General features: G+C 46.5%; 1 protein-coding gene and 1 long non-coding RNA gene across 2 annotated transcripts in view; both read right to left on the bottom strand.

Annotated features, from left to right (window-relative positions):
- LOC105503253 overlaps positions 1 to 294 on the bottom strand; it is a 1005-nt gene extending 711 nt beyond the window's left edge. The window contains exon 1 of the long non-coding RNA XR_001000453.1: positions 18 to 294. This is a non-coding gene — a long non-coding RNA (uncharacterized LOC105503253). The remainder of the gene's footprint in view (positions 1 to 17) is intronic.
- Positions 1 to 12453, bottom strand: part of LOC105503298 (zinc finger protein 696-like) — a 75721-nt gene that overhangs the window by 62612 nt on the left and 656 nt on the right. Inside the window, 2 exon segments of the mRNA XM_011930160.1 lie at positions 2386 to 2674; positions 2676 to 2812. Of these exon segments, the coding sequence (XP_011785550.1) occupies positions 2386 to 2674; positions 2676 to 2812 (426 nt within the window).

The following is a 12453-nucleotide window of genomic DNA, read 5'->3' as shown; positions in this document are numbered from 1 at the left end:
ACAGCCCCCCTTGGAGCCCCCACAGGACCCACAGCCCCCCTTGGAGCCCCCACAAGAGCCATAGCTGGAGCAGGAACAGGCTGGCACACAGCAGCACACGGGCTTGCAGCAGCAGACGGGCACACAGCAGCTGGAGCCACAGCCCCCACAGCTGGAGCCACAGGCCCCACAGCTGGAGCCACAGCCTCCACAGCAGGAGCCACAGCCCCCACAGCCAGAGCCACAGCCCCCACAGCCGGAGCCACAGCCCCCACAGCTGGAGCCACAGCCTCCCGAGCAGCCACAGCAGCCCATAGTTCTGGTGGGTTGAAGGTGGAGCAGGTAGATGAGGAGGTGAGAGAGAAGTGCAGGTGTGCAGCCCCCTGGGCCTGGGCTCTTTATATATCTGTCTAGGGGTCATGGGGTGCACATGGTCCCTTCCTGGTTCTTACTGATATTCTCTCCTTAGGGAACTTGTGTGTCATTTAGAATAAAAATACTGTGTTGCCTCGTGACACATTTCCTCCTCCTGCATTGTTTTCCTCCCTACACCCTCTGGGCCCGAGTCCTGCCCTCCCGCAACCCCCAGGTATGAGTGAAGCCTCCCCTGTTCCTGCCTCTGCCCTCAGACCACAGCCTTCTATCGCTGTTCCAGAAGGATTCGCCTTACCAGTGTTTTAAATGGTTTATTTGTCTGTGTTTCTATCCATGCACACACTCTGGGCTCCTCTGGTTCAGGAGGGAAATTCAGCATGGCCAAGGTCTTGTTCTCCACCAGGTCTGGGGGCAGGAGACTGCTGACAGTGTCTCTGTCTCTCCTGCCATTCTGGAGAGCCCAGCTCCCCCAGGCTCTGGTCCGCCTGTCAGCCCCCTGACTGTTCTGGCTTCTTCTTCCCTTCGGGGAGTCAGCAGCTGGACTGGCAGCAGGATGACCCACAACCTGGGGAGCAGCAACAGGGCTTACAGCAACTGCACTGGGAGCAGCCACAAGGACCACAGCCCACCTTAGAGCCACCATAGGAGTCACAGCTCCTCTTGGAGCCCCCACAGGAGCCACAGCCCCCCTTGTAGCTCCCACATTCTGTGTCTGTGGCAGGTTGGTGGCCTGCTGTGTTCATCACACATCTCGATTTTGAGAGGCATGGCTTCCTTTGAGATATGTGTGTTCCTTTTCTCTTCTGTAATACAGCTTCAAATGTGTGTGAATGTGTGTCTGTGCGTGTGTGTCTATGTGTGTGTGTGTGCGTGTGTCTATGTGACTGTGTGTGTGCATGTGTGTCTATGTGAGTGTGTGTCTGTGCGTGTGTGTCTATGTGAGTGTGTGTATGTGTGTGTGTGTGTGAGATGATGGAGATTCCGCTCTGACTCAAGCACAGAAAGTTCCCAGAGACCATTGCTCTCATCACATCAATTAAAATGAGCCAGATAAACCCCAAAGCATCCATGAGGGCACAGAGAGTTTTACAACCCACCAGAGGCGAGGACACAGAGAAACTCCAAGGAACTGAGCTCCGGGGAGTGCTGAGCCCTTCCCAGGAGAGACCGGGCCCTGGCTGCTGCCAGGCCTGCGGGTATGGGAAGGCGCAGACTGCACCAGGGCAGGGAGAGGCCTGCTGGACATCAGAGGAAATGCGAAGCCATGCCCGAGGGCTGGTGTGTCAGACAAGAATCCCAGATTCCCAGAGTCCAGGTCCACGACCACACACCACCTCCTCCCAGGGTTCCCTTTGGAGGCTTTGGGTGGGAACTCCCTAATGCCCAGGCAGGAAGGACAGTGGGTCTGAGACCCGGGAGGTCGTGAGGTTCCTGCCAGGTACGGAACCAGGTGCTGCCCTCGAGAAATGAGCGGGGCAGGAGAGCTGAGGACCTCCCCACAAGGCGTCCAGTCGCTCAACCAGGAAAGCCGGACAGGAAGGAGAGCTGGGAGGGGCCCCAAGCATTGCATGCCTTTAGGGAGCATTGAGAAAGATCAGGGTTGCAGGAAGCAGGGGTAGACAAGCGAAAGAGAGAAAAGGGAACTCGCAGCGCCCCATCACCTGGTGGGGACAGAGCCCTGGGGAGCACAGGCGGTGAGAACAATGCCCTGAAGGGAAGAGAAAACGGGGCAGAAGGCTGGGGTCTGAGGCTGGGGCAGAAACAGACCGGGTTCCACTCATTCCTAGGGGTCCACAGAGGGGAGGACTTGGACCCTGAGGATTTAGAGTGGAAAACCACGTAGGAGGAGGAAGTGTGTCACAAGGAAACACAGTATTTTTGTTATTCTAAATGACACACAAGTTTCCTGGGAAAGAACTTTAGGAGGAACAAGGAAGGGCCCCTGTGACCCACCTGACCCCTAGACAGATATATAAAGAGCCCAGGCTCGGGGGTTCCACACCTGCACCTCCCTCTCACCTGTTCTTCTACCTGCTCCACCCTCAATCCACCAGAACCATGGGCTGCTGTGGCTGCTCTGGAGGCTGTGGCTCCGGCTGTGGGGGCTGTGGCTCCGGCTGTGGGGGCTGTGGCTCCGGCTGTGGGGGCTGTGGCTCCAGCTACTGTGTGCCCGTCTGCTGCTGCAAGCCTGTGTGCTGCTGTGTGCCAGCCTGTTCCTGCTCCAGCTGTGGCTCCTGTGGGGGATCCAAGGGGGGTTGTGGCTCTTGTGGGGGCTCCAAAGGGGGCTGCGGTTCCTGTGGAGGCTCCAAGGGAGGCTGTGGCTCCTGTGGAGGCTCCAAGGGAGGCTGTGGCTCCTGTGGAGGCTCCAAGGGAGGCTGTGGCTCCTGTGGAGGCTCCAAGGGAGGCTGTGGCTCTTGTGGCTGCTCCCAATGCAGTTGCTGCAAGCCCTGCTGTTGCTCTTCAGGCTGTGGGTCATCCTGCTGCCAGTCCAGCTGCTGTAAGCCCTGCTGCTCCTCAGGCTGTGGGTCATCCTGCTGCCAGTCCAGCTGCTGAAAACCCTGCTGTTCCCAGTCCAGCTGCTGTGTCCCCGTGTGCTGCCAGTGCAAGATCTGAGGCTCTGGTGGGAAACCTCAGGTAGCTGCTGAACATCTGTGCTTCCCAACAAGTGAGTACCCCCGAAGCACATCCTGTTCTGGAGCAGAGCAATGAGTCCCCTGGCTCAGGGCTTCTTTTTCCAGCCCTTGAGGAAGTGGAATGAACCACTCCCTGCTCATTCACTGTAAGGGTATCACATGCCCCTTGTACTATGGCCCCTCCTTCCCACATGCCCCCATATGTCTGAGCCAGACTGCACTGGGGGGGCCCTCATGCCAAGCAAGAGCCTGGAATTCCCCTTCATGATAATTCCATGGGAGACAGCAAACCTTTCTTTCCTGTGTCTGCCAGGAGCTCCGTTTGCAGATGGATGTCCTGCAACCCAAACGATCGCATGTATCTGTGGAAATCCAAAATGCACCTGGGTGCAGCACTAAATAAATTCTACACCCTCAGCCTTGGTCTCACTGACTGTTTTCTTCCAGCCTCTGTCTCATTGGTAAACTGGCCACATGTACTTCCCCTCCCTCTCTGATGGCTTACTACTCTCTCTGCGATAACAGTGTGCCAGGCCCAGCTCACATTCCAGAAACAGTTGTTGAACTGATTAATGAAGGAGTCACTAGCAGTGTGTATGAATGAATGAAGACGAGTGAATGAATGAGTGAGTGAGTGAGGATCTCTCATTAGTACACAGGGAGCCCCAGCTGTGTCTCAGTGGGATTCAGTGTGTCTTGGCTGGAATTGTGGACTCTTGCTTCTTCCCCGTGGGAGGATATGTTTGGGGCAGAAGGAGATCTTGGCCCTTGGTCCCTAGGAAGGGTTATAATGGGTGGTCTCTGCACCCATCCAGGACCCAGAGCTGGGGTCAAGCCTGTAGAGGCGGAAGTGAGACTAGAATGAGCTGTGCTCCTGAGATGCTCTGTAGGACAACACTGAAAACCGTGCTGCTTCAGGGACCCAAGATGGTATGGTTGAACACAGGCTGAGGTGCACCCTCCATCTCTGGGCTCAGAGGATGAAGAATTCAAGTGTTCTCCAACCACTAAAAGGCTTCCCAGCTTTGGGTTGGCACAGGCAGGAACAGAAGGGAATTTTCTCAGCCTGATAAAGGGCATCTACCCACACTGAACGTTATATGTAACTGTGAAAACCTGGATGTTTTCCCCTAAGATCAGGAAAAAGAAAAGGATGTCCATACCCACCACTTCTATGTAACATTTCACTGAAGCTATAGCCAGAGTAATATGACAAGAAAATGAAATAAAAGTCATCCAGTCTGGAAAAAACTAAGCAAAAGTATCTCTATTTACAGAAAACCGCATCTTGTATGTAGAAAATTCTAAGGGACACACACACACACACACACACACACACACACACACAACTATTATGCCCAATAAATGAGCTCAACAGAGTTCAGGGCACAAGTCCTATACAGAAAAATCAGCTGTGCAACCACCAATGAGCAGTGCAAACAGGATATAAGGGAAAAATTCTGTAAAAATAATAAAATTCCTAGGAATACCAGCAACCAAAAAGTGCAAGACTTGGACACTTAACACTACAAGACATCACTGGAAGAAGTTAAAGACGACCAAAGTAAATGGGGGAGAAATCCCATGTTCATATATTGGAAGACCTAATATTGTGAAGATTGAAACACTAAAAAAATTGATCTACCAATTCAATGCAATTACATCCTAGGTGCCTTTTCTGCAGAAATTGACAAGCTAATTCTAAAATTTATGTAAACATTCGAGGGACCCTAAATAGCTAACACAATCTTGAAAAAGAGAAACAAAGTTGAGGCCTCATGTTTTCCAATTTCTACATGGGCTACAAAGCAAACAGTAATCAAGGCAGTGTGGTGTTTGTCTAAAATTAGAAAGATGCATTAATGGAGTAGATTTGAGACCCTTGAGATAAAGTGTCATGGTTGTGGTCTATGGATTTTCAACAAGAGTACAAAACAATTCCATGGGAAAAAAGGAAGCTTTTCAACAAACAGTGCTGCTGAGACAATTGGATGTCCACATGCAAAAGAATGAATTTAGACCTTTACCATATACTATATGCCACACAATCAAACAAAACAAAGACAGAAAAAAATAGCTCAAAGACCAAATTGTAAAAGCCAGAACTAGAGGACTGTTAGAACAAAACAGGTTAAGTCTTTACAACTTTGGAGTATGCAATAGCTCTTAGAGAATGACACCAAAAGCACAGGGAAAAAAAGGAAAACCTAGATTACCTAACTCCTTCAAACTAATCTGTGCTTCTAAGAGCACTATCAAAAAATTTAAAAAATGAAAAGACACCAACAGAATGGGAGAAACTACTTTTGAATCATATATTTGATAATGAACTTGCATCTAGAAATAAAGAACTCTTAGTACTCAAACACACAATCCAATTAAAAACGTAGCAAGAGGATTTAAATAGGCCTTTTCTGAAGAAGATATACAAATGGCTAATATGCATGTGAAAAGGGGCTCATCACTGATTTATGTTTTTGCCTGTAACTTCTGTTCCTCAAGACATTTGAAACCAGTTGTAACCCAACCACCTTGTGATGATCTCAGGACTTCTTGAGGCTGTGTCCTGGGCCATGGTCACTCATATTTGGCTCAGAATAAACCTCCACAGATATTTGACAGAGTTTGCCTTTTTTCTTCAGCAGGTCATTAATTTGAGATCTGTCTTCTTTTTAAATGTGTGCATTTATTTTAAACTTCTGCCTCAGCACTGCTTTTGCTGAATCTGTAAGTTTTGGTATGTTGTGTTTTCACTTTCGTTTGTCTCAAGATATTTCTCTTGTGACCTCTTTGTCTCGTTGGTTAAGAGTGTGTTGTTTAATTTCCACAAGATTGTGAATTTTCTGGTTTTCCTTCTGCTATTGATTTCTAGTTTTGTTCCACTGTGCTTGGATAAAACGCCATATAATTTCAACATTTAAAATGTGTTGAAATTTGTTCTGTGGCCTGACATATAGTCTATCCTGGAGAAAGCTCCATGTGCACCTGAAAGAAAAGTATACTCTGCTGCTGTTGGGTGGAGTCATCTGTATATGTCTTTTAGGTCTAGTTTCACTATAGTGTTGTTCAAGTCTTTTATTTTCTTATTTGTCTTCTGTCTGTTGCTCTAGTACATATATATGGAAAATATCCAGAGATCATTTTTCTTTGTTGTCACCATTGTAATCACGTAAGATGTAATAGAGTAATGACATTCTGCTTCAAACCCAGAACTATTTTACTTCAACCACACCCAAAACTCTGCTACTACATAGCTTCACCCTCCCGCTTTATGTTTTGGATCACAAAATACATATTTATTTACATATTGTGTATCATATATCCACTGGAATGGCTTTATACTTAATTTTAGTGTTTTCTCATTTAAATTTCATAGAAAAATTAAAAGTGAATTGATGTACCAAAATTACATTAATACATGTTACTATATTTTTCTAAGTATTTACCTTTATTGGAGGAATTTATATTTTTATATTACTGTCTAGTGTTCTTTCTTTCACCTTGGAGGACTCCCTTTAGCATTTCTTGCAGAGCAGTTCAAGTAATAATGAACTTCCTCAGCTCTTATTTACTGGGAAAATCTTAATTTCTGAATCATTTTTGATGGACAGTTTCCTTGATTGATAGTTTTTCTTCTGTCATTTTTAATATATCACCCTATTCCTTTCTTGACTGCATGGTTTCTGCTGAGACATCTGCAGGTAGTTACCTCAAAGTTCCCCTGTAGGTGATGAGTTGTTTTTCCCTTGCTGATTTATAAATTCTTTTTCTTAGAATTCTGGCACTCTAATTATAAAGTGAGTCAGTGTGGGTCTCTTTAGATTTGTTCTGGTTGAAGTTCCTTGTACTTCTTGAATGTGTGTGTACATGTTTTCCCTTACATTTGGGAAGTCTTTGGTTATTGCTTTTTCCAATAAGCCCCTTCCCCTTTTCTCACTCCTCTCCTTGTTGGAATCCCGTAAGGTGTATGTAATTCTACTTCCTAGCCTCCCATAAGTCCCTTGGGCTCTCTTCACTTTCCTTCATTCTTTTTAAATGTTGGCTGCTCTGACTTGATGATTTTTAAATGGCCTGTCTTTCAGTTCACTGTACCCTTCTGCCACATCAAGTCTGCTGTTGAACTTCTCTAGTACATTTTTCAGTTTGGTTATTGTATTTTATAGTTTCAGAATTTATGTTTGGTTCTTGTTGATAGTTTCTGTGTCTTTGCTGTTATTCTCCTTATGTTCGTGCATTGTTTTCCTGATTGCATCTAGTTGTTCATTTGTGTTTGTTCATTGATCAACTTCTGACTATTATTTTGAATCTTTTGTCAGGTAGCTCATAGATCTGCATTTTTTTAGCTCAGTTTCTGGAGTTTTGTTTTGATCTTTTGATAGGGTCTGGTTTTCCTGTTTTGTTTTGTTTCTTGTACGCCTTGTCATTTTTGTTGTTGTTGTTATTGTTGAGACTTGAGTGAAAAAAAAACCAAACACCTCTCCCTATCTTTCTGTACTGGCTTCGTGCAGAGGAAGCCCCTCACCAGTCAGCCCAGCTGGAGACTCCAGGACCTGTCACGCTTTTTCTGAGTATGTGTCTTCTTTGGGCTTGTGTGTGTGTGCTTTTTAGTTATCTCCAATTCCCTAAGCAGTTTTCCCATGCTTCTCCGAAGCCCATAATCTTGTTTCCTCTGGCACCTGCCTGTGGAGCTGAGCTTTAATATGTCATGGTGGTTGTATCTTTTATCAGTAGCTTCCAAGCAAGGCCACCAGCCTAGCAGTGCTTGGAGTCAGGTGAGACACATACCAGTTCCTCTGGCAGACCCCGGGTTGCCAGAACACTGGATGCTCAGCTGACTCTTTTGTTCCTGTCTTGAGGCAGGGTCTCCAAATTCCTCTCAGTTGCACAACACCAGGTTGGATGGGAGAGGAGAAAGGATGGACACACAAAATTCCACAAGCATTCTCACCCCTTTCCATAGAACATGGTTTTCGGTTGGTCTTGACGCTGTAGTTACTCAACTAGCATCTCACAGTGGTATTCTGCTGTGTATATTGTTGTTAACTTGGTGACTGCGGGAAATGAGGGCCTGAAGTTCCCCCATCTGCCATTTTGCTGGCACCTTTCTATTAGGTTTTAAAAATTTATTCCAAACAATGCTTCGTATATTAATGAGATTTGTCTTTTCATGTATATATATATATATATATTTTTTACCATGCAGCATGCAGAGATTTTCTCTTTTTAACGTGTTCACTACTTTATTCTTTTGTGGGCTTCTAGCTTTTGTGTCATGCTGAGAAAGAATTAGTGAACTTCAATATTATTTAAAATTTCTCTTTTTGCTTTCATTTATTTTATATTTTTATTTTTTGTGTAAGTCTTCATTCTGCTTGTAACACGGTTTTGTAATAAGGGTAGGATATGGATCTAATTTTAATCTTATTAGACCTTACATAATTGTTTTAACCTCATTTAGGCAATAATATTTTTTTCTCAACAAATTTAAATCCTGTCATTGGCATGTGAAAATTCTCCTACATGGTTCTCTGTCTGGTGTTTCTATTCTATCGCATTTTTCTGTTGGATCTTTATGTGATTGCGTGAAGATGGTTGAATTATCATAATTGTAAAAGACGTTTTTATATTTGGTCCCCTTTCACTTTAGGATCTTCCTGGCTGTTTACTCATGCTTTTTTGCTTTTCCGTTTGGGTTCTTTTTCTGTAGAGACAGGGTCTTCCTCTGTTGTCCAGGCTGCAGTGCAGTGGCATGATCATATCTCACTGTAACCTCAAACTCCTGGGCTCAAGTGATCCTTCTGCCTAAACATTCCAAGTTGCTGGGACAACAGGTGCATGCTACCAGGCCCCACAAATGCTTAAGAACTTCTTTTGTAGAGATGAGGTCTCACCATGTTTCTTTCTCTGGTCTTGAACTCCTGGCTTCAAGCAAATCTCTCACCTCAGCTTCCCAAAGCCCTGGGGTTTCAGGGGAGAGCCACTATACATGCCCATCCTGCTTGTTTTCTCCATATGAATGTTTTAATGAGTATATCGACTTTTTAAAATCTTCTTAACATTTTTGTTTGGATCCCATTAAATGTATAAATTGATTTAGAAACAATTGACTTAATTATAGTAATATTAAAATTGCTATCAAATAAACATTTTCTATTCACTTATTCCCAACATTTTTTCTGACAGCATTTTAAAATTCTCTCCACATAGATGTTCAAAGATATTTTTATTACAACTTATTGAAGTAGAATTTCACAAAGAAAATGCACATGACAGTTTGATGAAGTTTTGCAAGCTCAGCCACGCATCAGCATCACCCAGATACAGAAACAGACATCGCCAGACTCCCGATCTCTCTGAGTCCCCTTCCATTCTCTGCTCCCAAGGAGCCCATCCCGACCCTGCGGCATCCATCAGGTCGTCTTCTTCCCACTTCAGGTAGAAGGAGTTGAACAGGTGCACCTTTGTCAGTCTTCTGTCATTCAGTATCATGTTTGTGAGATTCTCATTGCCCTGTAGCATTTTACTCAGTGAATTTACCATAGTCACTTTTTTTCCTCCTATTAATGGGCATTTGGGCAGTTTCCACTTTTTAGTATTAGAAGTGCTTCTTCTTCATACAGTTTTTTTAAACTCTTTCTTACGAAGTTCGCGTTCAAGGGGTTTCGTGTGTTTGTTGCGTGTGGGAAGAGATTACCAATTTTACATATTAATTGTGTACCCAGCCCTCTCACTGAATTCACTTACTTTTGGAGTATTTTTCATTTGACTTTTTGTGTTTTTCTTTCTAGGTGTGCAATGGAACCTTCAGGAAATAATGATAATGTTGCCTTATCTTTCTTGTTGTTGTACATTCTTTTTCATTCTCTTTCATAACTGTATTGAATAATGTCACCAAAGCAAGGAAATAACAGTGACACCTGTGAAATTTTAGTGAATATTACCAAATTTACCTTCAGAAAAGGAGATTTCACCCCCTCCTACCCCCATCACTTGCACCCCATGTGGGACTTCCCATTGGAGCATGTGCAGAAAGCATCGCGGAGACAGAGTCTGGGTCAGGAAAGTTTATTGAGAGTTGGCAGCAGGCCCAGTGTGGGGGTGGCAGTGAGACCAGCACAGGCAAGGTCCAGAGAAGGCCCCGGGGCTGGGCCAGGTGATGGGAGGGGAGGGTCTGTGCAGCTTCCGGGGCTGGGCCAGGTGATGGGAAGGGAGGGGCGTACAGCTCCTGGGGCTGGGCTTTGACTCAGATCTGCTGTCTGTAGCTCAGATATGAGGCACTAATCACTTTCAGGGCATCCTGGATCTGCTGGAGCCACATGGGATCTGCAGTCAGGCCTCAGATCCTGCAATGGCAGCACATGGGGACTCAGCAGCTGGACTGGGAACAGCAGCAGGGCTTGCAGCAGCTGGACTGACAGCATCTGGGGACACAGCAGCTGGACTGGCAGCAGGATGACCCACAGCCTGACGAACAACAGCAGGGCTTACAGCAGCTGGACTGGCAGCAGGATGACCCACAGCCTGAGGAGCAGCAGGGTTTGCAGCAACTGGACTGGGAGCAGCCACAAGAACCACAGACCCCCTTGGAGCCCCCACAGGAACCACAGCCCCCCTTGGAGCCCCCACAGGAGCCACAGCCCCCCTTGGAACCTCCACAGGAGCCACAGCCCCCCTTGGAGCCCCCACAGGAGCCACAGCCTCCCTTGGAGCCTCCACAGGAGCCACAGCTGGTGTAGGAACAGGCTGGCACGCAGCAGCACACGGGCTTGCAGCAGCAGATGGGCACACAGCAGCTGGAGCCACAGCCCCCACAGCCAGAGCCACAGCTTCCACAACCGGAGCCACAGCCCCCACAGCCAGAGCCACAGCCTCCACAGCCAGAGCCACAGCCCCCACAGCCAGAGCAACAGCCTCCAGAGCAGCCACAGCAGCCCATAGTTCTGGTGGATTGAGGGTGGAGCAGGTAGAGGAGCAGGTGAGAGGGAGGTGCAGGTGTGGAGCTCCCTGAGCCTGGGCTCTTTATATACCTGTCCAGTGGTCAGGCACAATACAGGGTCCCTTCCTTGTGACTGTTTACACTATTTTTCCAGAGTTCTATTTTTTTCCTCTTTGCTAGTGACTTCCTCCTGGCTCAGCTGAGCATCTGCTTTCTTTGTTTTCTAAATTTGTCTTTTTCCCAATTTGTTTTGGCCCCTACAATTAAAACCTCAGCCCAGGCTGTCTGGTGCTTCCCGCAAAGTTCCAGGGTGCTGGTCACCCGCTCTCTGCTGGCCACATGTGACCAAATGGTCAACAGCCTCTGCCCAAGTGCTTTCATCTTTCCTGTGTTGGCTCCCCCCAGATAGTATTAATTTTACATTTTTAGATTTCAAAATTCATCCATGGTCTTTACAAGAAACACAAGTAAAGAAGAAAACAAATTCTTTATTATCATGTCTCCTGGAGATGGATTTGGTAGATTTCTGCAAGCACAATATAAGTATAAATATTCATATATATTACATTAAGTAATATTTTACTCATGCCAGTCTCAGCTTTCTGGGTGTATTAGACCGTTCTTTGCATTGCTGTAAAGAAATACTGGAGGCTGGGTAATTTACAAAGGAAAGAGGTTAGATTGGCTCACGGCTCTGCAGGCTGCACAAGCATGGCACCCACCTCTGCTCGGCTTCTGGGGAGGCCCTCAGGAAGCTTTTCCTCACGGCAGAAGGCAAAGCAGGAGCGGGCACGCCACATGGTGAGACTGGGAGCAAGGAGTGAGGAGAGGCCACAGACTTGTGAACAACCAGATCTGAGTGAACGCACTCATCACTAAGGGGATGGTGCTAAGCCAATCATGAGGGATCCACCCACATGACCCAAACACCTTCCCACAGGCCCCTCCTTCAACACTGGGGATTACATTTCAACAAGAGATTTGGAGGGGACATCTCAACTATATAATTATACCCCGACCCCTAAATATCAGGTCCTACTCACATGGTAAAATACAATCCTCTCTTCCCAATAGTCCCCCAAATTCTTGACTCATTCCAACACCAAGTCCAAAGTTTCAAGTCCAAGTTCCTTCCACTTACAAACCTGTAAAACTCATAACATGTTCTTTACTTCCAAGATACAATGAGCGGCGGGGCGCGGGGGTTCAGGCCTGTAATCCCAGAACTTTGGGAGGCCGAGGCTTGTGAATCCCCTGAGTCCAGTATTCAAGTCCATCCTGGCCAACATGGAGAAACGTCGTCTCTATTAAAAATACAAAATTAACCCGGCATGGTTGTGTATGCCTGTAATCCCAGCTACTTGAGTGGCTGAGGCAAGAGAATCACTTGATCCCACTGGCAGAGGTTGCAGTGAGTTGAGATTGTGCCACTACCCTTCAGCCTGGGTGAGAAGAGCAAATTTCCATCAAAAAGAAGGAAGGAAGGAAGGAAGGAAGGAGAAAGAAGGAGAGAGAGAGAGAGAGAGAGAG

This window comes from Colobus angolensis, unplaced genomic scaffold (genome assembly GCF_000951035.1).
Source record: "Colobus angolensis palliatus isolate OR3802 unplaced genomic scaffold, Cang.pa_1.0 Scaffold84, whole genome shotgun sequence".
Taxonomy (NCBI): domain Eukaryota; kingdom Metazoa; phylum Chordata; class Mammalia; order Primates; family Cercopithecidae; genus Colobus; species Colobus angolensis.
This window is presented reverse-complemented; position numbering and strand designations above follow the sequence as displayed.